The sequence below is a fragment of the Urocitellus parryii genome, chromosome 2 (genome assembly GCF_045843805.1).
Source record: "Urocitellus parryii isolate mUroPar1 chromosome 2, mUroPar1.hap1, whole genome shotgun sequence".
NCBI classification, from domain to species: Eukaryota; Metazoa; Chordata; class Mammalia; order Rodentia; family Sciuridae; genus Urocitellus; species Urocitellus parryii.
Window position 1 is genome coordinate 85,129,633 of NC_135532.1, and position 26,505 is coordinate 85,156,137.

The window sequence follows — 26,505 nt, forward strand, 5'->3', positions numbered from 1 at the left end:
TGAGCCAGTGGTGTGGGAATCTGAAAATGTGGTTATTGTGTTTAACCACCTATCAGCAAACACAAGGAAAAAAATAGCAAATAAAGAATTGGGATTCAACAGAACTTTTCCTTGATAAATCTGCTGTTTTTGCCCTCCTCCATTTAATTCCCCATGTTCCCTCTGCCTCAGACCCTTTTGTGAACTGACCCATGTGCATCCCTGAGGTTTCAGTTCAGTTAAGTCTAAGAGAGTGTGCCCCTGACTCCTGAGACAGATCAGCACCCTACCCCTACATGGTTTCAGAATCCCCAAGTTACTCTTCATAGCACTGATCAAGTGGAAGGTGAGTGAACCTCAGTGACTTGCTCAGAGTTCTTCTTTCTGCTAGAGTACAGTGCCTTGTGGGAGATGTCTTGTCCACATTCATTCACATCATTTTCCACACCACTGGCTATGAAGTAGGTGCTCAGTATTTAATTCATTTATTGAATGAATGAAGGAAAGTTTAAGAAGAAAGGAGGAAGAAAAGCAAAGATTATATTCTTACTACATTCCAGGTTCTCTTAAGTGCAGTTTGTCATTCAGTAATTGTACTAGCTGGAAATAGGTTATATTTCACACAACAGAAAACCAGCTGTGGTCACTTAAACAAATAGGATATTAATTTATTTATAACAAGATTTATGGTATTTTAGTGCTACTTTGTTCACTAATACGTGTCATTCAGGTACTAGGCCTTTCTTCTGTGTTTCTGTTGCTACAAGTGGGGCGGTGGGATAAGCTTGGCAAAATAAAAAGTGCATCCCTGTCAGATATTCTGGTGTTACATGAGGAGTGGGTTTGTTGTTTGAGTAGAGGGCTTGAAATTCCATATACCTCCTTAATTAAAAGTTGAGGTTTTATTTTATTTATAACGTACTTTTTGAGGAGAGAGGTGAAAAAGGAATCCTGTCATGTTGGACTGGTCTTTCCTAGTGTACCTGTTTTTGTTTGTTGGTTGGTTGGTTGGTTGGTTTTTGTGATTCCAAAGCACTAAAAGCTGATGCCAGCAATTACAGTAGGGAGAAGTCACTTCTCCAGTGCCCATGTGTGTAGACCTTTTCTCTTCAAACATTCCCTAGGGAGGAATGTTCTACCAAGTCTTTGGATAGGGAGTAAAATCCTGGCTGTTGCTGATCTGGGAACCAGTGGAGGAGGGAGCTGAGCTCTGTGTGTATGTGTTTGTGTGTGTGTGTGTGTTTGCGCGCTTGTATACATGTGTGGGTGTGTGGGGGTAGTGAGGGCCATCTAGCTCTAGACTTCTATTAAAGACTCCTGTTTTCAGTGCGTTTCATACCACTATCCTCAGCTACATTTACTGTCCTAAGTTTGCATTCTCTAATCCAACTTTTACATAGGTGGAGGAGGGTCAGCCCAGAAATGGAAAAGGATTTCTTTTTTCTTGTAGATATACATGACAGTAGAGTGTATTTTAACACATGATACATACAAGGAATATAGCTTATTCTAATTAGGATCCCATACTTGTGCTTATACATGATGTGAAGTTTCACTGGTGGTATATTCATAAAGGAACATAGGAAAGTTATGTCTTTTATGTTCCTGTCACACCTCCTTCCCTTCATTCCTCCTTTGTCTAAATCAGTGAACTTCTGTTCTTCCCCTCCCTCCTGCCTTGTGTTAAATCCACATACCAAAAGAAAACATTCAACCTTTGGTTTTTTGGGATTGGCTTATTTCACTCAGATCCATCCATTTACCGAATTCCATTCTTCTATATGGCTGAGTAATATTTCATTGTGTATATATACAAATTTTCTTTATTCATTCATCTGTTGAAGGGCATCTATGTTGGTTCCCTGATAAACTATAGTAAGTTGATTTTAAGACCTTTGGGTGTATACTGAGGAGTGGGATAACAGGGTCATGTTTTCTGAGGAATCTCCTTACTGCTTTTCAGAGTGGTTGTACCAATTTGCAGTCCTACTAGCAATGTATAAGTGTAACCTTTTACCCATATCTTCTCCAACATTTATTTTGCTTGTATTCTTGATAACTGCTGTTCTGACTGGAGTGAGATGAAATTTCATTGTAGTTTTAATTTGCATTTCTCTGATTGCTAGAGATGTTGAACATTTTTTCATATATTTGTTGATTGATCTTATAAATTCTTCTAAGAAGTGTCTGGTCAGTTCTTTAGCCCATTTATTGATTGGGTTATTTGGGGAGGGTTTTGGTGTTAAATTTTTTGAGTTCTATGTATATCCTGGAGATTAATGCTCTATCTGAGGTGCATATTGTAAAGATTGTCTCTCATTCTGTAGGCTTATTCTTCATGTTCTTGAGGAATGAAGTTCCTAAGCTGACATGATATAGTGTTGGGCCTACATATTCTTCTGTTAGGCACCGGGTTCTCTGGTCTAATGCCTAGGTCCTTGATCCACTTTGAGTTTTGTGCAGGGTGAGAGAGGTTAAATTTTATTCTGCTACTTGTGGATATCCAGCAGGAAAAGGATTTCTTAGATGGATTTGTAAAAGCTGTTTCTCCTGTTTTATTCCACTCCACTCCTGTTTCACAGATACCTCAGTCTTTAGTAGGGAAGGTGGGGAAGTTCTGGAGCTTGGTGGACTTATTTTCTGCCACCCCTTATTTGCAGTCTAGATAAAGCCATTTCTATCTTATAATCTGGTTATACTTTCTCCGTAGTTTTATAACTATTCCTCCTCTCCTCCTCTTAGTGGTTGTGTTAGTCAGCTTCCTATCATTATAACAAAGTGCTACAGATAATTAACTTATAAAGGATAAACTTCTATTTGGCTCAGAGTTTTGGAGGTTCCAGTGCATGATTGCATGGCCCTGTTGCTTTTTATTGCCTTTGGCAAAACACCATTCATGGCAGAAGCATGTGGTAGAGCAGAACTGCTTGCTCATTTCCAGGAAACAGATAGAAGGGGTCAGGGTCTCACACTCCCCTTTAAGGGGATTTCCCCAATGACCTTAAAGATCATTGACCTCTTATTAGGCCTTACCTCTTAAAGGTTCCACCATCTCATATCATCTCATAGGGACTAAGATGTTAACACACAGGATTTTAGGGGATGTTTAGGTTCCAAACTATAGCCATACTTGTGGACTTGCCTTTTCTATCTTGTCATCAGTGAGGGAAAGAGGTAAAAATGCACTATTCAGTCTCATGCTTTGGTGGAGATTTAGCATGTATTATTTTTCTAGAAAAGGAGACTTATACTATCCATATATCTGAAATCCATAAAATTAATTGAAATAATTAAACATTCACCGATGTTGCATTTTATCTATACTCTCATGTAAAAATAATAGGATAATGAAATTCCTAGGGCAAATTGAATTTTCAGAAGAACTAAAACTATAGATTTTTTAAAATGTAAATATGAGCTTTTCAAAAATTATCTTTTTAATTTTCAGATTGTGAGCCATGCCTTTAGTGAAGAGGAACATTGAACCCCGGCACTTATGCCGGGGAGCTCTGCCAGAAGGAATTACCAGTGAACTTGAATGTGTAACCAACAGTACTCTTGCTGCAATCATACGCCAGCTAAGCAGTCTGAGTAAGTCACTTTTTTTTTCTGGTTACTGATGACACGTTATTAACTTTACATTATCAAATGAATTTCAATTCAATAGTTATGCTATTGCAGATGTAAAGGAAAGAACCCTTCTCCCTTCACATTTTCCAGTGTGCAACTAATTGTTTTGCCCACTGGGCTTGTGATATCCATCACTAGACAATGAAGATATAATGGAACAATTACCAGCTCACAAATTATTAGGTAAGACCAAACATGTAGACTCAAAATAGTGTTAATTTATTAAAGCTTTTTCAAATAGTGTTAATTTTTTTAACTTTAGTAAGTTATTTTGTTGAACTTGAGTGGGAGCAATCATTTTTTTAAAATGTAATAGATTGAAAACTAATACTCGTAATATTTCTGGTACATATGAGGTGCTCAATAAATATTTTTGATTGACTTATGTTCCAAATGAGTCATAGAATAAAATCCAAAGCAGTAAGATTTGCTGGTTTTAACCTACTTACAATTATGGCTTCCATATTGATAAGTTAACTATACATGTACCATATTTATTTTCGTATGTGTAGATTTATTGCAAATACAGGCATAAGGAAGGAAAGACTTTTTATTATTCTAGTTTTGACTGTTAATTTTTAAAACCCAAGAAAGATTATATTTCCTCAAATATGCATAAAAATGCTTTTCCCTTCAAAGCTTTTTGAAGTTAAACTATTTTTTGCCTAACTTACATTTATATCGTGATCTTGTTTTCTCACTTCATCCCACTCCTTTTCTGTTGAGGGTTGAGGTAGCATTTCTGGTGACAGGTTTTCACAGTTAAATTTTTCAAAAACTCTGCTAATGACCAGAAAGGCCTTCATGAAATTTCACATACTGGTAGTCTCAAGCATAGGAAGATTTTTTTTAATTATCTTGAAGAAGAAACACTGCAGATAAATATTTCTTTTAAAGAATTGTATTATACTGTGCTATTATTGGTGTATTTTTAGTAGATCTGCACTCATTGACCAAGGAAAAAGTAACTTGGAAATTACTTAAAATGTATTTTAAAGTAAATTTCTTCTGGAGACTAATTATAATTGATTTTTAGTAGTAGTTATGGATAAAATATACAAATTAATATAATTAATTGCAGTAAAATTCCTTGTAAATTATTGAATGGTAGAAATGTTTCTGTTTACATTCATATATATTTGCAGGAATTATTTAGTCTTTTGTTTTTATGGCTTAAATGTCTGTTGACAAAGTGAAAGTGATTAAAATGAACAAACTGTTAAAATTTGAGTAATCTACATGTCATGCTATAAAAATATTCAGCATAGTGTTGTATTGATTGCTTATAGTGCCTGCTTGGCCATAACTTCCTGTAAGCAAATCTGACCACCCAGTGTGTTTGTTGTATATGGACTTCATAATGGGAAAATAGTCCATTCAAATATGTCAGTATCCTTAACTGTGGAACCTGTGGGTGTATTATGTTCTGTGCAAGGGTGGATTAGGTTAGGCAGCTAATTTATTAAGAGAAGGGGATTACCTTGGATCATCTGTTTGGGCCTATTGGAATCACAGGACTTTTAAAAATGTAGACCAAAGAGATAGAAGAATCAGTATCCAAGTGTGTGCTGTGAAAAAAGGCTCAGCTGGCTTTTGCTGACTTTGAAAATGAAGGAAAGGACCAGAAGCCAATGAATGCAGACAGTTTCTAGAAGCTGCTGAAAATAAGGAGATGGATTCTCCCTCTCAGCCCCCAGATGGAGCACAGCTTCACCAATATCTTGGTTTTAATACCGTGAAATCCATTTTAGATTGAAGACCTCCAGAAATATGAGATTATAATTTGTGCTCTTATAATCCACTCTCTGGTAATTTGATATAGCAGCTATAGGAAACTCATATACCATTTACCCTCAATCATGTTGCATTCCATAAGATCCTCAGTACCTTAGGGTTGCATCAGTGAGAAACATTTACCTCAAGGACAGTCAGTCCCTAGTGAGACACTCTCAGTGGCCCCAACTCTGCCTCTCTACCAGGATCACTAGGGGAACATTAAAACAAGATGCTAGGAACCCCCCCCCCAGTGATGGTAATTGGAGTATGCATAAGAGATGCTATCCACCAAATTAGTTACCTGTGTGTCTGGATTGAAAAGGTGAGCTAGGTTGGTCAGATTCTTTTAGGACATTTGAACTAGGAAGAAGCACATGAATTTGCAAGTTTATTATAGGTCCTACTGCTGAGATGTAATATAGGGCTAAAGAAGCCATGACCATCTATAAGCCAAAGTTGTACAGGCCTGAGCCTAGGAGAAAGCAGAGGAAGTCAGTGGCAGAAAAGGCAAAAGGAAGGACCGGTAGAGAGAACTGCACATGAGAGAGAACATGAGCCCCATAAGGCAGAGAGAGCAGCTGGTCCCTAGACTTTCCCAGGATGGCCTCTCACTGCTATTCAAGGTGCAGTTTTTTGGTGTCCTCAGGGTGAATGTTCCCTTCAAGTTCCCTGCCTGCAACTAGGGCATGCAACCCAAAAACCCTTTATAGAAAGAGTATATGCCAGGGGTAAATTCTAGAAAAGTAAGAAAAACTGAGTGTAGTGGACTGATTGTTTATGTGTTCACAAAATTTATATATTGAAATTTATATATTGAAATCTTATTTCCAGGGTTGTCTTATTTAGAAATAGGGTCTTTGTGGGAAGGTGATAGGTCCTGAAGATGAGATTATTGCCCTTATTTAAAAGACCTGAGAGAGACCCCATGTTCCATGTGAGGACTCAGAATAGGGGTGCATCCTTGAAGCAGAAAGAATAGCACCCAACAGATATTGAATCCGCCATAACCTTGATCTTGCACTTCTCAGCCCTAGAACTATTTAAAACCACAGTCAGTCTGTGGTTTTCTTATCATAGCCTGAACTGACTGAGATGCTGAGGTATTAATTGGTCATAGAATAGCAAATTAGATTTACCATTTATTTATTTGTTTGTTGGTTGTAGATGGACACAATACCTTTATTTTATTTATTTATTTTTATGTGATACTGAGAATCAAACCCAATGCCTCACATGTGCTAGGCAGGTGCTCTACCACTGAGCCACAACCTCAGCCTTTACCCCAGTACTTTATTTATTAGTGTTGATTCACTTAGTACCTCTGTAGGTGCAACAAACAGGAAGTAATTGTTCCCTGTCTAGAAGTTAAACACATTTTTAATGTGTTTATACTTTATAAATAAAGTATATTTTCAGTATGGTTTTAAAATAGGAAATAGATATGCAGTCATTACAACCTGTAAGAAAACACAAAAAACATAATAATATCTACATAGGTGAATCTTAGTTTTTGTGATTTCTCATTGAACAAATATGCTACTGGATATATGGAAAGTTATATACAATTTTTTATGATCTAAGTTTGTTAGGAAGCATAAGAAAATATTTGAAAAAAGAATATTTTGGGGCTGAGGTTGTGGCTCAGTGGTAGAGTGCTCACCTAGCATGTGTGAGGCCCTGGGTTCAATCCTCAGCACACATAAAAATAAATAAATAAAGATATTGTGCCCAACTACAACTAAAAATAAATAAATATTAAAAAAGAATGTTTCATGTTACTTTCTATTTTCATAATCATTGATGTATTTTAAGTTTTAAGAATGCATGAATCTGTAATATTAAAAGTCTTTTTTTGCTGACTATTCATTCCTATGATAAAGTCAAAACAGAATCTTTAAATTTTCTTGTGCACCTAACCGTTATTCAGTGGGTCCAGATTAAAATGGACTGTGTTAAGTCTCACTTCTGTGCCCCACAACACCTCGCCCCCATCTTTCAGCATCTATGCTCACTCATCAGAGACTCATTTTCAGGTGTGCTGATAGGTGATAGATAGTTATCTGGATTTCTTGCAAGCAATATACAGAGGCTGGACTTTGTCCTTCTGTGCCATCTTAGGGGCCGAGTTTAGGGGAACTTAAGGACCTTCCTTGAGCCTGAATGGTCCTGCCCACCTGAGAATGGCTTGCTTCAAGGGACCTAGGGTGACAAATTGTCTGACAGTTCTAGGAAGACAAAACAGATCAGGACTCCAGAAGGAATTTCTTTGCTCTTTTCCAATAAGGAAGACTAGCAGTTGACATCCTCATTCATCAGGTTATTTTGCTTCTCATCACATTTATTAGGACAGTTCAGAGTCATTAAGATATAAATGACTTTGCATAAGGCAAGAAAAGAATCTGGTTCTGGATGCTAATTAGTCCTCTGTAAGCCCTGTAACTAACTACACACCTGTTGGGAAAACTGGGTTTTTAAAAAACATATTGCCATGTTCCCATTACATCCAAATCAGACACCTGACTTCAAGGCTCAGTAATTTAGCAGCAATGGATTCTTAACAGGCTTTACAGAAAACTGAAATCTTTTCAATGAGAATATACTGATTATTGGTATTGAGTTTAGGGATAGTTGTAGAAATGAAAGAGAGGAAATTTGTAACCTGGCAGTCTTACAGTTAAAGGATCAGAGGCTTTCAGAACTTCATCCACCAAAATAAAAAAAAATTAGTCTTTATTAGCTTTCAGATTTTTCTTATTATTTCAAACTATCTAATATGAAAGATCAGAGAAATGGCATGGTGGAGAAAAGCCACTTGCTTTTTATTTTTTATTATATTTTTGGTAATTTTGATTAATAATGTGTCACTTGGTTTCCATCTAGGGGATATTGATATTTTTTCTTCAATTAATGACAGTTTAGTGCAGCAATTAACACTAAATCAGAATTGCTTTTTCATCATTTCCTTGATTAATAATCTGAGTGCTCTTACTCCTGTCAGCTAGTTGCTCAATTAAAATTATAGTATATTGCAATCAAATTCTTAATGATATTCTAATGCAATTTTAATATACTTTGCTTTGAAAAGGAGGTAAGAAGATAGGACATTTGTGTCATCCTTGGCACAATTGTTTATACCTCCTAGGTTGGTTTTTATTACTTTTCTTTGTTCTTGAGATAATAGCTATCTTCCCCTTTCTCTTCTTAATATGATATCACAAAGAATGCAGTAAGAGCCACACATGCCAGATCCCAGTGGCTCCTCCCTCCGGCTCCTCTGATGCAGGAGGATCAAATGTTCACAGCCAGCTTCAGCAATTTAGCAAGGCCCTAAGCAAGTTAGTGAGGTCCTGTTTCAAAATAAAATATATAAGAAAGGGCTGGGCTATGGCTCAGTGGTAAAGTACCTCTGGATAAAGTATGTCCCTGGTACAAAAAACAAAACAAGAAAGGAGTAAGAATTAGCATGTCCCTCTCCACACAAAGTTATTGGTTATATTTGATGATATTAATAAGGTGATATAGAAAATTTAACATAAAAATATTCAAAGGAAAAGATGAATAAATTGCAATCATCAGAGAAAATTATTGATAATATTTTATCTGTGTGTATTATATATGCACACACACATACATTTATCTTTACAAAAAACGGTATCAAGGTAGAAATGGCATTGTAGCCCATTCACTATATAGTATATATTTTTTATTGATTCTTTTATGACACAGTTTTTAATAACTGGAGATTATTATATTGATATGCCATATTGTTTAGACATTTTTGTCTCTTTTTTTGTTTTCAAATGAAGTTTATTTCAGTCATTTTATAAACCGAATGCATGATGTTGTTGTTGTTTTAAGATACAAAATCACAGAGAACAAATAGAAAAGCCTGCTAATAGTTCATAATCCCCCTAACCTAGAATCCCTATTGTTGATATTTTGGGTTTTTTTAATTTGTTTACATTTTTGAAAACAATTTTATGAGAATATTTATTTTGCATTTGCATCATATTATTAGTGTACTATTCTGCTTTTGTCACTTGTGGGTTTTTACTTGGTTCAGTTTTTTAATAGAATAGGAATTTGATGAAACTGTGGAATCTGATTTTTTTTTTTTTTGGTAATTTGTGTATAGTGGATGTATATGCTGGTGAGATTCATTGCAGTATACTCAAATATATAAATAAGAATGTTAGGTCAGATTCATTTCACTGTCTTTCCCTGTCCATCTCTCCTCCCTTTCCTTCATTCACCATTGTCTGCTCAACTGGTATTCTCTTCTCTTTTTTTATGCCTCCTTTTTATGTTGGATTAACTCCTGCTTATCAGAGAAAACATTTGACCTTTGACTTTTGGGACTGGCTTATTTCACTTGTCATGATAATCTCCAGTTTCATCCATTTACTAACAAATGCCATGAAGTCATTCTTTATGATTTAGTCTTTTTTTATACTCTTGAACATAGAAGTTATTTCTTTGTCAGAGGCAAGGGCACTTATAAATTATTGTACAAAATAGCTGCATATGTTTTGGTTGTTTATGATGTTTTAATATACTTGTCTTGTATCTTAATAATCCAGACTTCTCATAATGAACAAAAAGAATCTCCAAAAATTGCCTAAAATTCTATAAGTCTATTAATTTTAAATTTGTCTCTCTTTTTTTGGAATCATTGCAAAATCGATTTTTCCCTCATTTCCATGTTTGGTGTAATTATATAAATGAGAAAGGAGTCTATTTTCTTCTCCTATACTTTAAAAAGTAATTGTTTTTATTAATTCTCCCGAAGGTACACAATATATTTCATATCAAATTTAATGCTAAATTGACATAAATATTCTTTCTTAAGGGCTCACACTCTTATTTCTTAAGGGTTTGTACTTTGATTTCATAGGCTTGAACTCTCATGCATTTGCTCTGTTTTTGGATCTGAAATTTGGACCTAATTCCATTAAGTGCAGTACTACTGAGAATAGAGGTTTAAATATTTTGAAGGCATGCACTTTATACATTTCTTAGATGTTTTTATCCACAGGATTTTTGTGGGGGGAGGAAAAGGATAAAGCACACTTTATAAAGGTTAAAGATCACAAGTGTTTTTCTGTGTAGGTTAAGGCTAAGGGTAAGGGTAAGTTAGGATATTGATATATCTGCACAGAAGTTGATGTAAGAAGCACAACAAGAATTTATGAAGTTTTTTAAAAAAATTCTTCTAAATACTTATATATGACACATTGTACACAAATGGAACACAACTTCCCATTCCTCTGGCTGTACATGGTGCAGAGTCACACCAGTCCTATAATCATACCTGTATATAGGGTAATAATGTCTATCATACTTCACCATTTTTTCCCACCCACAGGCCCCCTACCCTCTGCTCACTCCCCTCTGCCAATCCAGAGTTCCTCCATTCTTCCCTACCTGCTCCACCCCCGTTATGGATCAGCATCCGCTTATTAGAGAAAACATTCAGCCTTTGTTTGGGGGGGGGGTTGGCTTATTTTGCTTACCACGATATTCTCCACCTCCATACATTTACCTGCAAATGCCATAATTTCAGTCATCTTTAAGGCTGAGTAATATTCCATTGTGTATATATACCACAGTTGCTTTATCCATTCATCTATTGAAGGGCATCTAGGTTGGTTCCATAGTTTAGCTATTATGAATTGAGCTACTATGAACATTGATGTGGCCACATCACTGTAGTATGCTGATTTTAAGTCATTTGGATAAAGACCAAGGGCTGGGATAACTTGGTCAAATGGTGCTTCCATTCTAAGTTTTCTAAGGAATTTCTGTACTGCTTTCCAGAGTGGTTGTACCAATTTGTAATCCCAACAGCAATGTATGAGTGTATCTTTTCCCCCACATCCTTGCTAACACTTATTATTGCTTGTATTCTTGATAATTGCCATTCTGACCAGAGTGAGATGAAATCTTTGAGTAGTTTTGATTTTCATTTTTCTGATTGATAGATAAATTGAACATTTTTTCATATATTTGTTGATCAATTGTATATCTTCTTCTGAGAAGTGTGTGTTCAGTTCTTTAGCCCATTTATTGATTGGGTTATTTACTTTTTGGTGTTAAGTTTTTTGAGTTCTTTATATATCCTGGAAATTAGTGCTCTATCTGATGTGCATGTAGTAAAGATTTTCTCCCACTTTGTGGGCTGTCTCTTCACATTATTCATTGTTTCTTTTGAATCCATCCCATTTATTGATGCTTGATTTTATTTCTTGTGCTTTAGGAGTCTGGTTAAGAAAATCAGGACCCAATCTGACATTATGAAGATTTGGATCTACTTTTTCTTGTATTAGGCGCAGGGGTCTCTGGTCTCATTCCTAGGTCCTTGATACACTTTGAGTTGAGCGTTGTGCAGGATAAGAGACAATGATTTAATTTCGTTTTGCTGAGCATTGGTTTCCAGTTTTCCCAGCACCATTTGTGGCAGAGGTGATCTTTTTGCCAAGGTATGTTTTCGGCACCTTTGTCTAGTACGAGATAATGGTATTTATGTGGGATTGTCTTTGTGTCTTCTATTCTGTTCCATTGGTCTATATGTCTATTTTGCTGCTAATACCATGTCATTTTTATTACTATATCTCTGTAGTTTAGTTTAAGGTCTGGTATTCTGATGCCTCCTTCTTCGCTCTTCTTGCCAGGGATTACTTTGGCTATTCTGGGTCTCTTTTTTTTTTTTCAAATTAATTTAATGATTGCTTTTTCTATTTCTATGAGGAATGTTTTTGGGATTTTAACTGTAATTGCAGTAAATCTGTATAATGTTTGTGATAGTATGGCCATTTTGACAATATTAATTCTTTCAATTCAAGAACATGGGAGATCATTCCATCTTCTAAGGTCTTCTTCAATTTCTTTCTTTAGTGTTCTGTAGTTTTCATTTTAAAGGTTTTTCACCTCTTATTAGATTTCTTCCCAAGTATTTTTTAAAGCTATTGTGCTTAGGATAGTTTTCTAAATTTCTCTTTTAGTGATGAAACCACTGATGAATAGAAATGCACTTGATTTATGGGTATTGATTTTATATTCTGATACTTTGCTGAATTCATTTATTAGTTTTAAAAGTTTTCTGGTGGAATTTTTTGGATCTTCTAAATATAGAATTGTCATCTGTAAATAGTGATAGTTTGAATTCCTCTTTTCCTATTTGTATCCCTTTTAATTTTTTTCATCTGTCTAATTGCTCTAGCTAGAATTTAAAGGACTGTATTGATTAAAAATAGTAAAAGTGGGCATCCCTATCTTGTTTCAGTTTTTAGAGGGAATGCTATCAGTTTTTCTCCATGTGGAATGATGTTGACTTTGAGCTTAGTATAGATAGCTTTTACAATGTTGAGATGTGTTCCTACTATCTCTAGTCTTTCTAGTGTTTTGAACATGAAGGTGTACTGAATTTTGTCAAATGCTTTCTCTGTATCTATTGAGATGATCATATGATTCTTTTCTGTAAGTCTATAGAATTTTTGCATCTATGTTCATTAGAGATATTGGTATGAAGTTTCTTTTTTTTGATGTATCTTTGCCTGGTTTTGGAATCAGGCAATATTGGCCTCATAGAATGAGTTTGGAAGTGCTGCCTCTTTTTCTATTTCCTGAAATAAGTTGAAAAGCATTGGTATTAGTTCTTCTTTAAATGTCTTGTAGAACTTGGCCGTGTATCCACTGGGTCCTGGGCTTTTCTTGGTTGGTACACTTCTGGGATGGCATCTTGTATTTTCTTGCTTGAAATTGATCTGTTTAAATCATGTATATCATCCTGATTCAATTTGAGCAAATCCTATGTATCTAGAAATTTGTCAATGCCTTCAATATTTTCTATTTTATTGTAGTACACGTTTTTGAAATAATTTCTAATTATCTTCTGTATTTCTGTAGTGTCTGTTGTGATATTTCCTTTTTCATTACATATGTTAGTAATTTGAGTTTTTTTCTCTTCTTCTCTTCATAAGAATGGCTAAGGGCCTGTCAGTTTTATTTATTTTTCAAAGAACCAACTTTTTGTTCTGTCCATTTTTTCAGTGGTTTTTTTGTTTGTTTCAATTTCATTGATTTCTGCTCTGTTTTTAATTATTCCCTATCTTCTACTGCTTGTGGTATTGATTTGTTTTTCTTTTTGTAGGGCTTTGAGATGTAATGTTAAGTCATTTGTTCGTTGACTTTTTTCTTCTTTTAAGCTATGAATTCCATGCAATGAACTTTCCTCTTAGAACTGCCTTCGTAGTGTTCCAGAGACTTCGATATGTTGTATCTGTGTTCTCATTCACCTCTAAAATTTTTTTAATCTCCTCCTTGATGTCTTCTGCATTCCATAGCATATTATTTAGTCTCTAGGTATTGGAGTAGCTTTTATTTCTTATTTTATCATTGATTTCTAATTTCATTCCATTATGATCTGATAGAATGCAGGGTAGTATCTCTACTTTTTTATATTTGCTAAGAGTTGCTTTGTGGTATAATATATGGTCTATTTTAGAGAAGGACCCATATGCTGCTGAAAAGAAAGTGTATCTGCTTGTTGTAGGATGAAATATTCTATATATGTGTGTGTGTGTGTGTGTGTGTGTATCAAGTAAATCTCTGTTATTGATTGTATTATTGAGTTTATAGTTTCTTTGTTCAGCTTTTGTTTGGAATATCTATCCAGTCATGAAAGAGGTGTTTTAAAGTCACCCAAAATTATTGTGTGGGTCTGTTTGACTCTTAAACTTGAGAAGAGTTGGTTTGTTTGAACTTATGCTCCATTGTTTGGGATATATATATATATTTTTTTTAATTGTTAAGTCTTGTTGCTATATGGTTCCCTTGAACAGTATGTAGTGTCTTTCTTTATCCCTTTTGATTAACTTTAGCTTGAAACCTACTTTTTTTGATAAGAGGATGGAAACCCCTGCTTGCTTCCACAGTCCATGTGAGTGGTATTGTTTTTTCCAGCCCTTCTCCTTCGGTCTGTGGATGTCTTTTCCTATGAGATGAGCCTCTTAAAGGCAGCATATTGTTGGTTCTTTTTTTTTTTTTTGATCCAATCTGCTAGTCTATGTCTTTTGATTGGTGAGTTTAGGCCATTAATATTCAGGGTTAATATTTAGGCATGATTTGTATTCACAGCCATTTTGGTCTGTTTTTTGTATTTAACATGACTTGTTTCTCCTCTGATTAGGTTTTCATATAGTGTAATACCTCCCTCTGCTGATTTTCATCCTTGTTTTTCATTTCCTCTTCTTGGAATATTTTGTTGTGGATGTTCTGTAATGCAGGCTTTCTAGTTGTAAATTCTTTTTAACTTTTGTTTATCGTGGAAGGTTTTTATTTCATCATCAAATCTAAAGCTTAGTTTTGCTGGATATAAGATTCTTGGTTGGCATCCATTTTCTTTCAGAGCTTGGTATATGTTGTTCCAGGATCTCCCGGCTTTGAGGGTCTGGGTTGAAAAATCTGCTGAGATACGAATTGGTCTCCCCCTATATGTTATCTGACTCCTCTCTCTTGCAGCTTTTAAGATTCTATCCTTACTCTGTATGCTAGGCATTTTCATTATAATGTGCCTTGCTTTAGATCTGTTGTAACTTTGTACATTTGGTGTCCTATAAGCCTCTTGTATTTGGTTTTCCAATTCATTCTTCATGCTTGGGAAATTTTCTGATATTATCTCATTGAAGAGATTGTGCATTCCTTTGATTTGAAACTCTGTGCCTTCCTCTGTCCCAAGAACTCTTAGATTTGGTCTTTTGATGCTGTCCCATAATTCTTGGATGTTCTGTCATCACTGTGTGATCAACTTTATTTTCCAGATTATATATTTTGTCTTCATTATCTAATGTTCTTTCTTCCAAGTGATCTAGTCTGTTGGTTATGCTTTCTATTGAAATGTTTATTTGGTTTAGTGTAGCCTTCATTTCAAGGATGTCTGACTGTTTTTTTTTTTTCAGAGTCTCTATCTCTTTCCTGAAGTAATATTTTGCTACCTATATTTGTTCTCTTATCTCCTGTTGGAGTGGTCATTTTTTTTCTTGTATTTGCTCATTTAGGTCATTCTTTAGTTTACAGATTATTTTAATTATGAACCTTCTGAACTCCTTCTCTGACATTTCATCAACTTTGCTGTCCATGGGTTCTGTTATTGTAGTATCCTGGTTTAGGGCACTTTCCTCCCTTGTTTTTTTCATATTCTCTATGTGTCTTCCTTTCTTACAGTGTGGATCCTGGACCTAGGTACCTCGCAGGCTGGTGTGGGCAGATCTGGGCTGGGTCTGCCCTCCTGCTGTAGTCTGCTGGTCAGAAGGTGTGGTCCTGTGCCAGAGGCTGGGCTTCGGCAGGTGTCTGCAGGTTATGAGATGGACCGGGGCTTACTATGAGCCTGGGTCCCGCACAGGCCAGTGTAGGCAGATGAGTGCCTTCTTAGAGGGGATACGAATTGATCTCCCCCATATGTGATCTGATTCCTCTCTCTCTCTCGAAGCTTTTAAGATTTTATCCTTGCTGTGTATGCTAGGTATGCTCATTATAATGTGCCTTGGTTTAGATTTGTTGAAACTTTGTACATTTGGTGTCCTGTAAGCCTCTTGTATTTGGTTTTCCAATCCATTCTTCATGCTTGGGAAATTTTCTGAGATGCAAATTGGTCTCCCCCTATATATGATCTGATTCCTCTGTCTCACAGCCTTTTTTGTGGTTCTTTGTGTTTTACTGTTGGGAGCCTTACCATGTTCTCATGATAAAAGCTGAAAGAAAATACCCCAACTCTTCAGTAGTGAAAGGGGAAAAGCAACCATTTTGAAATAAGCCCAGAACATTTTTTCTTCTTAGCATGCCAGCCCTCAGAAGAAGCTATTTTTATACAGCCTAACAGATCAAGGTTTTGATAGAGCCTAACAGTTTTGGGGGAGAGAAATAACCAACTCCAGCCCCCTGTAATCTTCTTGTTCACCTGAGAGGGAAGAGAAGTGAGACCCAGGGGCCCAGGCTCATTAGAAGACTGAGACCTAACTATAGACTGTAGAACACTTCTCTTTCCTAACAACTTACCAATATATCACTGGTCTGTGTACTCCCGTTTTGTTTTGTTTTGTTTACCAGTGTGTCATGTCTGGCTTTTATCAAAAAATTACAAAGCATATTAAATGGCAAAAAACACAGTTTGAAGAGACAGAGCCAAACATCAGAATCAGGGAAGTTCAAATTTTCAGACTTGGAATTTTAAATAACTATGATCATTATGCTGTGGGCTGTAAAGAAAATGTAGACAATTTGCTAAGGGTTAAGGAGAGGTAAAGTAATCAATAGAAATGGAAATTCTAAATTAAAAAATTTATTGAAGAGCATGTGAGCAGACAACTTGTATGGGGAAATGTGAATTTCAACAGAAAAAATGAAATTATTTTTTAAAATGCTGGACTGGAGAATACTGTATCAGAAAGAATTCAATTGATGGGTATGGGAACAGACGGCACAGTGATCAGTGAAATTAAAGAGAATTCAATAGAAATTGTTCAGACTGATCACCAACAGAAAGTGAATTTACAAAAATCAGCTTAGAGCCTCCAAAATACTGGTCTAGTACATATGTAATTGGAGCCATGGAAGACAAGAGAGAAAGAATAAAGCAGAAAAAATAATGGATGATAATTCTTGACTCCTGATGATATCTGTCAACCAACAAATATAAGAAGTTTGGCAAATTCCAGAACTTATAAATTATAGAAAAAAACACATCATAGTAACATAGAACAAAGTTAAAGAAAAACATTGGAAGGAGCAAGAGGAAGGATGTATATTATATATAGGGAGGTGTTACAGTTTGGATGTGAGGTGCCCCCCCCAAAGCTTACCTGTTGGAAACTGTATGATGATGAATTAATCCCCTGATAGGAATTAACTGAGTGGTAACTGAAGAGGCAGGGTGTGGGTAGAGGAGGTGGGAATTGGGGGCATGGCTTTGGGGTAGATATTTGTAACTGGCAAGAGGAGACCTCTCTCTGGTTTCTGATCATCATGAAAGCTGCTTCCCCCTACTACACTCTTCCACCATGGTTCTACCTCACCTGGAGCCCTGAGGAATAGAGCCTGCTATCTGAGAATTGAGTCCTCTGAAATTGTGAGCCCCCAAATAAACTTGTCCTCTTCTAAAGTTGTTCTGGTTGGGTCTTTTAGTCACAGCAGCAAAAAAGCTGAGTAAGGTGGGAGGAACAGTATTAAGAATGACATCTGATTTTTCCTTAGAAACAGTTGAGACGAGAAAACAATGGATAAAGTCTTGAAGGGGAAATAATGTTCTATAATCTCTAATCAATGAAATATCCTTTGAAAATACAAAAAAAAATGATGACATATTTTACACAGAATCTGAAAGAATTAGTCTCCCAGTAGAACTTCACTACAAAAAATATATTTAAAAAGTTCTTTAGACCAAAGGGAAATGATACTAGATAGAAATGCAAGAAGGAATAAAGATTAACAAAAAAGTAAAAATGGACCTGGGTATGGTGGTACATACCTACAGTCCCAGTGGCTCAGCAGGCTAAGGCAGGAGGATCACGAGTTCAAAGCCAGCCTCAGCAACTTAGGAAGACTGTAAGCAACTCAGTAAGACCCTCTCTAAATAAAATATATAAAAAGGCTGGGGATGTGGCTTAGTGGTAAAGAGCCCCTGGGTTCAATCCCCAGTATCATAAAAAATAAGTAAATATGGAAAGAAATAAAAAATTATTAAAATTTGTGTCTATTGTACATATAAGAGACTATTGTTTAAAAGTTATTGTGGAGTTTATAATCTGTGTGACCAGAAACTAAGTGACAATAAGAACTCTGAAGGTACAAGGGAGTGAATGGAATTATACTCTAATATTTTATATTGTTTGTTAATACTGTATTATTTGAAAGTTGATTGTGATGAGTTAAGGATGCATATTGTAATTTCCAGTAACTACTAAGCATAACATATAAAAAAGATAAAATGGAATCCTAAAATAATTATTTTATTACCCAGAAGAAGGCAGGAAAGGAGGAACAAGGAACAGAAGGGACAAATAGAAAACAAATGCCCGGTGATAGAATTAAATCCAGCAATAGGCAATATATTCTTTAAATAGAAACATTTTGACACTCCTCTTAAAAGGCAGAAATTATCAGTCTAAATAAAACAGCAAGACTAAAATATATGTATTTTAAGAATAAAGATAGAGACTTAAAGAAAATAATGAGAAAAATATGCCATGTAAATATAAAGCATAAGAAAACTGGTTTGGTGGTGATAAGATAGACTGTAAAAGAGATGAAGGACATTTTGTCACAATAAAAATCAGGAACACTGAACACCAGTCTTAAATGTATATGCGTATAATAAGAGGACTCCAAGGATACATAGAATAAAAATAAACAGAACTAAGGGAAAAACTAGACAAGCCCAAAATCCTAGTTGGAAATTTTAATGGGGAACCTCACTAATTGAAAGCACATGTAGACCATAAAGAAATAAATACTTGCATGCATGAATGAATGATGTAGAAGGTTTGAACACTACCAACCAATCTAACTTAGTTGATCTGTATATACTGAACTCCCAAACTGTGGAATGCACATTCTTTTAATTTCCCATGGAACTTCACCAGTATGGAACATATGCTAGGCTGCAAAAGAATAAGTTTAAAAAGATTAGTATATAGAATGTGATGATAATGGAATAATAATAATAGTTTTAGATAATTCTCAATTATTAGAAAGTCAAGCAGTATCTTTTTACTCACTGGATCAACGAAGAATTCGAAACAGAAATTAGATATTATTTCTAGTGGTAATTAAACACAAAATATCAGTGTATTGTGAGATTTAGCTAAATGTTTAGAGAGAAATTTGTAGCTTTAAATGCTTATATTTGAAAATAAAGATCTAAAATCATATGCACTTTGTTCATGTGAACTCTTAGTGTTGCTCAACAATACTGATATAATTTCTTAGTTTTGGTATTCTTATCAGAGTGCTTATTTCATATCTTCTCCTTAATCCTGTACTACCCCACTCTGATTGCCACTCTGCTTATTTTATTGGTAAAATAAAAGCAATCAGGAAATCTTCACATCTGTGTTCTGACATATCAACCCACTATGAGGGCTGTGTACTGGTGTATCCTGCTCACCCTCCTTTATAATGATAACTTGTTCCTACTCCTATCCAAACCATCTCTTCCACTTGAGCACTGGATCCCACCCCCTTGTGCTCACTCTAGGACTACATTTACCTTCCTTCCTTCTTCTCTACATCTTCCCCCAACCCCCACTTATAGATATCCTTCCTATTAAATATAACATGTAAGGAATCTCTCGGCTTAAACCACAGATTGTCCTCTCCCTGTTGTCCTATTTCTTGCTTCCTTTCACAGCAATAGTCCTTCAAAGAACTATTTATTTCTCCAATATCTCTGCTTTCATTATTGTCTTTGTCCCAGTTAAAGTTTTATCCTTCCCACTCTTTTGAAACTGTGCTTGTCAACATTATCAGTGCCTTCCAAGTTGCTGACTCTAGCGATCAATTGCAGTCCTATGACTTAATCTGTTAGTAGCAATGGATTATTGATAACTTCCTGCCTTTGAAGAGACTTGTTTCATCTGGCTTCTGGACTACCTCACTTTGGTGTTTTTTGTGCCTTACAGCTATTTGATATTACTTTCCTTTGTTGGTCTTCCCAACCCCTGTAAGTTGGTGTGCTCCAGAGGTCAGTCATGGAAATTCCTCTCTGTCTGTTCCCATTCAACCAGGCAAGCTCTTCGAGTGTCATGGCTTGAAATACCATCTTTATGCTGTGACTTCCAAATGTGCATCTCTCCCCTAGACTTCAAACTCACATATACAGCTACCCATTTGATAGCATCTTGGATTTCTAATGGGCATCTCAGATTAAACTTGTCTAAAACTAAGTTTATCATTCTTTTCCTTTCCTTTTCCCCAACCCCTCTGTCTTAGCAAATGAGCACTCTACCAGTTGCTTTTAGATTGTCTCTTCTGTCTCTTATAACAGATATCCAATCCAATAGCAAATGAGATCAGTTATATTAAAAATATTTGCCAATCTGTACACCTGCTGCCTGTCTCACTGCTACTATTCTAGTCTAAGTCACCATCACCTCTCACCTGCTAGTCAGGATCCTCCCAGATGGTCTCTTTACTCCCACTGTAGTCACCCACCCCTCAAAGAGAAGGGCATTTATTTTTCTTCTCCACCACTCACTGGCTTCCAGCCACATTGGCCTCCGTGATATTGCTCACACATACCAAGCATGTTTCTGTCTTCTGCCTGGAAGATTCTTCCCCTTTATACTCCTATAGAATATCTTCTACCACTCTCTAGTCTCCTACTGTTTTCTTCAGGGTGTTTGTTATCAGCTGTCACATTATCTGTTTAATTGTCTGTTTCCCCCAACTGTAATATGTGCTTCATGAGACTTTGACTGTGTTCACTGCTGTGTTTCTTCAGTCCACTGAGATAATGCCTCTCACATAGTGTGTGCTTGATGAATGTTTGCTGAATAACTGAGTATGCTTAATAACCAGTGTTCATTGCCTTCCTATAAAATGCTTAGAAAGAATATTGTTGAAATCCATGCAACATTTTTATGTGGGGGTAATTTCTCAAGCTGGAAACAAGTTCATATGGTATGAATAAGTCTAGAATTGTAACCTTTGCCAGTAATGAATGAGTAAGTTACATTTCCCTCAGTATGGTTGCCAATTCAATTCAGAATTATTTTAGTTTAACTATTAATGGACTTGCCATTGAAAGAGTGAGTTAGGATTCTGCTTTTAAAATCTGTCGCTGTTTGCAAAACTGAAGACTATAATTGCAACACTTTATTCTTGTTCATCAAAAAATGCAACTCCTTCCATTTCCTTCCTCTTAGTCACTTGTCAGCTTTCAGCAGCTGGCAAAATATTAATTATACAAGTGTTTAATTTCTGTGTTTCTCTATAAATCAAGAGCTTCCAAGTGGAACTATAGTATCAATTGCTTGCTTTTCAAATAGAGCTATGCATTGATAGGAGAGGGCACATGTTACTTATCCTTTTCTGCTTATATAGCATCTAGCAGAGAGTACAGAGAGTTTTTCTCAATAATAGTCACAATGCTTTGCAAATGCTGCTATAACTTTTGCAAGAGGCTGTGACATACACTCCCATCTTTTTGGAGATCTATGTTCTCCCTCTAAATTAGTCTTCTGTGTAGTTAAAGGGGAAAGGATAGGAGATTGTGAGATTGCACTGAAATATATATGTATATATTTATATAAAATATGTAATGAATTATGAATTGTCAAGTAGGAAAACAAAAAAATAGTTTCACCTGACTATGTCACATATTCAGAAATAAAGAACTAACCACTGGCTATGAAAGCATTTAGAACATGTGCTCATCTGCAAGGCACCCAGCATTTACCAAGAGAGTGTTATAAAACAGCAGTTCTGAAATATTTGACTAGGTGTTTCTAAGCCAGGTCACTTTGAAAGCATGGTAAGCTAGAATCCTCTTGGAGATTCCCAGCACATACACATATTAGCCTGTTAAAGATTTTGAGATGCCCTAAGGGATGGGAACATGTTTAATCTGTTTAGTTCAGCATTTTCCAAACTTCAAGCAGAGAACATTAGCTGGCAGTGTACTTGTTAACAAGAAGACACTGGTTTAGATCACTGTTTTTGCTCCGTGACAGTCAGTTTTTGCTCAGTGACAGAGAGTTTTTGCTCGGCGAAAGCAATATAGAGGTCAAAAGCTTAACTAATGCCCTCAAAGAGCTTAGGGAAATAAAGACTAGAGTTATGAGAGTCATGGGATTGAGGTAGGATTAGAGTATTGTGGGAGCCCAGAGAGGACATCTATTCTTACAGGCCCTAGTCTGCATCCTGATGGGTCAGTTTTAAATTAACCGGGTGATGACTCAGTCAATGCATTTTTATTCATATATTCCAAAATATTTTCTGAAAACCTATATTCAGGGTGTGCTGTAGCCACAGGGGATTGATAGAGCAGTGCACAAAACTGAGGAGAATTCTTGTCTTCGTGGATCATATGTTTTAGTGGGGAAGATAGATGATAAATTATGAGAACACATAAAAGTACCATACTTGATTGCATGGTAATAAGCACTAAAGAGAAAACTCCAGCAGTGAGGAGATGAGGGAGGGTGTGTGATGATGTATGTGATGAGGTGATACAGTTAGCTAGGGTTGCTAAAAAGTCTCACTTAGAAGGTGACATTTGAACATACAGCTGGATGAAGTGAGAGAGCTAAACAGAAATGACCTGGGCAGAAGGAATAGGAAATGCAAAAGACTGGGGAGAAGGAGTACACTGGAATGTCTGAGAAGCAGTGAGGAAGCCAGTGTATGGGAATGGAATGTGTACGCAAAGGGGTATGGGAGATGAGGCCAGGAGAGTAAGTGGAGCCAGATCATGGAGAACTGTATGTCATTTCCTGGTCTTTGGCTTCTAGTCTAAGTGAGATGGCAAGGAACAGAAGGGACTTAAGAATGCAGAAAAGAACCAGGATCTAACTTAAGGTTGATAAGATGACTCTGCTGCTCTATAGGAAGTGATCTGAAGGGGGCATGTGTCTGGGTGAATAATGGGAAGTGAATTCCTTGGCAGTAAGGGATATCCAGGGAAAAGTGAGTGTGACTTGGATCAGGGCGGGATTCAGCGAGGTGGTGCAGGATGTTCAGGTTCTGGGTCTATTCTGCAAAAGTATGCTTGGGGAGGGTTTGCTGGAGAGTCAACAGATGGGAGAGAACAAGATGAGTCAAGGATGACCCCTAAGGCTGTGGCATGAGTAACAAGAAGGATGCAGTTGTCACTTTTCAAGAATAGAAGATGATGAAAGGAGCAGGCTTGGGAAGGAAAATGAGGAATTCTGTTCTGGAACATGAGTTTGGATTGTTCATTAGATACCCAGGTGATGTTGTTCAGTAGAAGTGTAATATATGAGTGTGCCTTTCAGGTGGAGGGCACCCTGAAATAGAAGTGAGGAGTTATAAGCACTGAGAGAGTATTTGAAGCCATTAGACTGGATTAGATGCCCAAGCGAATGTTGACAGGAAAGGGAGGAGATTGAAATATTTGACATGGAGATCTATTTTGTCAGTAGTTTTTTTTTCCATATTTTTTGGTAGTTGTAGATGGACATAATGCCTTTATTTTATTTGTTTATTTTTATGTGGTGCTGAGGATCAAACCTAGTGCCTCATGCATGCTAGTCAAGTGCTCTGCCACTGAGCTATAGCCCCAGCCCGTCAGTAGTTTTTAAGAGCAAAGTTCTTGGAAATATTGAAACACTAGGTTTAAGCACAAATAACTTTTTTTTTCTTTTGCCAAATAGCAAAAAAAAACTTCTATTAAATAAAAGTAAACCCCCAAGACCCTGAGCTGTTGGTTTATATGAAGAAGTTTCTAGTCTGGGCAGGGGAAGAAGCTGAGGAGGAGCCAACAGATAGGATTTAGGTGTGAAGCAGGCAAGTGAGCAGACTTGGCAAAGGGGGACATGGCAACCATGGACCAGATAAGGCCCAGAGTTGGCCCTTGACTCAAAAAGGAAGTGGTCTTCTGAGGCAGGAGAACTGTTTCATAGAGTGGTAGGGCAAAAATGCCAGGAAGAATGGGGAAAGGGACTTGGGTAGAACATAAGCCACTCAGTATCATCTGGCAAGTCCTATGACCAAATTTCTGCTTGATATTTGTTCTATCAATACAACATTGTTCTTGCAGTCCCTAAACCCATTTGCTTCCTCCCACCATATCTGTGCCTTTTGTGCAAGCCCCCTTGTCAACTACCTTCACTCTCTTTCTTAAACTAATCACTAGCATTACAATGCACGCAGTGGCAGCCCAAAATCTAAGCACTTTACCTGCTTTTTCCTTTCTTACAAATCTGCTGCGATTTTAGTCATCTTAAAAATAACTGGAATCTCTCTCACCACCTTATACCCTACTATCAAACTAAACAAACAAGAGCTGGGGTTGTAGCTCATTGGTGAAGTGCTTGCGTAGCACGTGAGAGGCATTGTCTTTGATTCTCAGTACCACATTAAAAAAAAAAGAAATAAAAAACATAATGTTTGGGTTGTTATTTGGAATCTTTACTGCAGAAGAAATAGAGAAAGAGGCTGTTAACAGTTTAGAGTAAAGAGGGGATGAGAGGTTTGTTTCAGTGTAAAATCCTTAATTTTTATGATTTCCTTCTGAAATTTTTAAATTTTTGTGACTGTTTCCCTTGTTATCAAGGTTCATCCATGTTGTATCATGTGTCAGAATTTCTACCTTTTGAATGCTGAATATTTCATTTGTTTATACTTTCACCTGTTGATGGTCATATGGGTTGCTTCCACCTCTTGGTTGTTGTGACTAACACTTCAGTGAACCTAAGTGTACAAGTATTTCTCAAGTCCCTGTTTTCACTTGTTTTGGACATGTACCCAGAACTGAAATTGCTGTATCATACTGGTATTCTATGTTTAATGTTTTGAGGATCTGCCATATTCTTTTGTATTTTGTGGCCAAGTAGATTCAGTGAAGTAAATGATAAAAGCATAGATCTAAAAGTTAGTAGACCATGATTTTGTTTCATCTGCTTTTGCCACTTGCCAGTCAGGAGATTTAGAAAGATTACTTTTCTGATCCTCAGTTTAATTACCTGGGAAATGAAAAACAGTAATTCCCTGATAGCCTCTGGGCCTCACTCATTTACTTGTTGAAGGGGTATGTGTGTAGGAAGCCTTGCTCTAGGACTGGGCTGCAACATTGAGCAGACAGACAAGGTTCTTGCTCTTCGGAAGTTCACAGTCTGATGGATTTTAGCACTGAGAACAGAAACTGGCTATGAGAGTGCTCAGTAAACTGTAAATCACCAAGAAAATATTAGTGTTATGCTTGCTCCATTGAAGTTTTCTTCTGGAATGTTTGGGTTGTTATTTGAGCAATAAATTGATGGAAAAAGAAAATAAAAAGAAATAATAGGTATCTCTGTCATAGAAGTTAAGTCCTTACATGAAATAGGCAGATATTAAATATTTGTTGAATGTGTAAAGGAAGGTATTGGGATTTGGAAATTCAGTGTAAGTAGATCTAAGTTTTATGTCTCTTTGTTAAATCTTCGGAAATATTAAATCCATTTTAAGAAAAGTTGGGAGTTATATCTAGCACTCAAAGGAACATAGAGTTGACCATACAGAAAAAAATTAACTCAAAATTCAAAATACTGATTTTTAGAGAGTGTAAAATCACACATCACTGTCTCTAGATTTCCAAATATAAATTAGAAGAACTTAATGCCATTGTAAAGAGCCAACCAGGGCTGGGGTTATAGCTTAGTAGTGCAACGCTGCCTAGCATGTGAGAGGCACTGAGTTTGGTCCCAGCAAGCACCACATAAAAAATAAAATAAAGGCATTGTGTCCATCTAAAACTAAAAATATTTTTTAAAAAAACAATAGGACCAAATATCTAATGTTTCTCATTGTGAATGAGGTAAATTTAAGGTCAAATATGATTTATTGAATTATTTTGAGGGGTAAAAGGGAAGTTTAGTTCCTGAAATTGTATTTATACTTAAAACATACAAAATGAGAATTTTTTTCTTCCTTAAAGAAGTCACATTTAGCAGAACACAACTTGAGTGATCATTCAGGCAGTGTTGAAGATTCTGTATTATCTATTTTAGAATTCTGCCACTTTTCATCAACTTTTCAATTATATAAATATCTAATAAATTCCAAAAGTTCTAAGGCCGTGGACTGTGATACTTCATTTTTACACTCATTTGCACAGGACCCTGGGTGTTGACACTAATTAGCACTGGTGTGGCTGTGCGGGGGCAGCTCAACAGCTCCTTAGCAGATGGCTTTCTCCATTTCTTCTCCTCTACAGGCAAACATGCTGAAGACATATTTGGTGAGTTGTTTAATGAGGCTAACAACTTCTACATCAGAGCAAATTCTCTTCAAGACAGAATTGATCGCCTTGCTGTCAAAGTTACCCAGCTGGATTCCACAGTCGAAGAGGGTAGGTAATTGCATGAAAGCAGTGAGCTAGAAGTGATGTTGACAAGATGGTAGTAA

At 36.3% G+C, this 26,505-nt stretch overlaps 1 protein-coding gene across 1 annotated transcript in view; it reads left to right on the forward strand.

The window, feature by feature from the left end:
• Wasf3 (WASP family member 3) overlaps positions 1-26,505 on the forward strand; it is a 116,355-nt gene that overhangs the window by 70,781 nt on the left and 19,069 nt on the right. Inside the window, exons 3-4 of the mRNA XM_077793164.1 lie at positions 3,428-3,570; positions 26,315-26,449. Of these exons, the coding sequence (XP_077649290.1) occupies positions 3,438-3,570; positions 26,315-26,449 (268 nt within the window). The 5' untranslated portion in view covers positions 3,428-3,437. The remainder of the gene's footprint in view (positions 1-3,427; positions 3,571-26,314; positions 26,450-26,505) is intronic.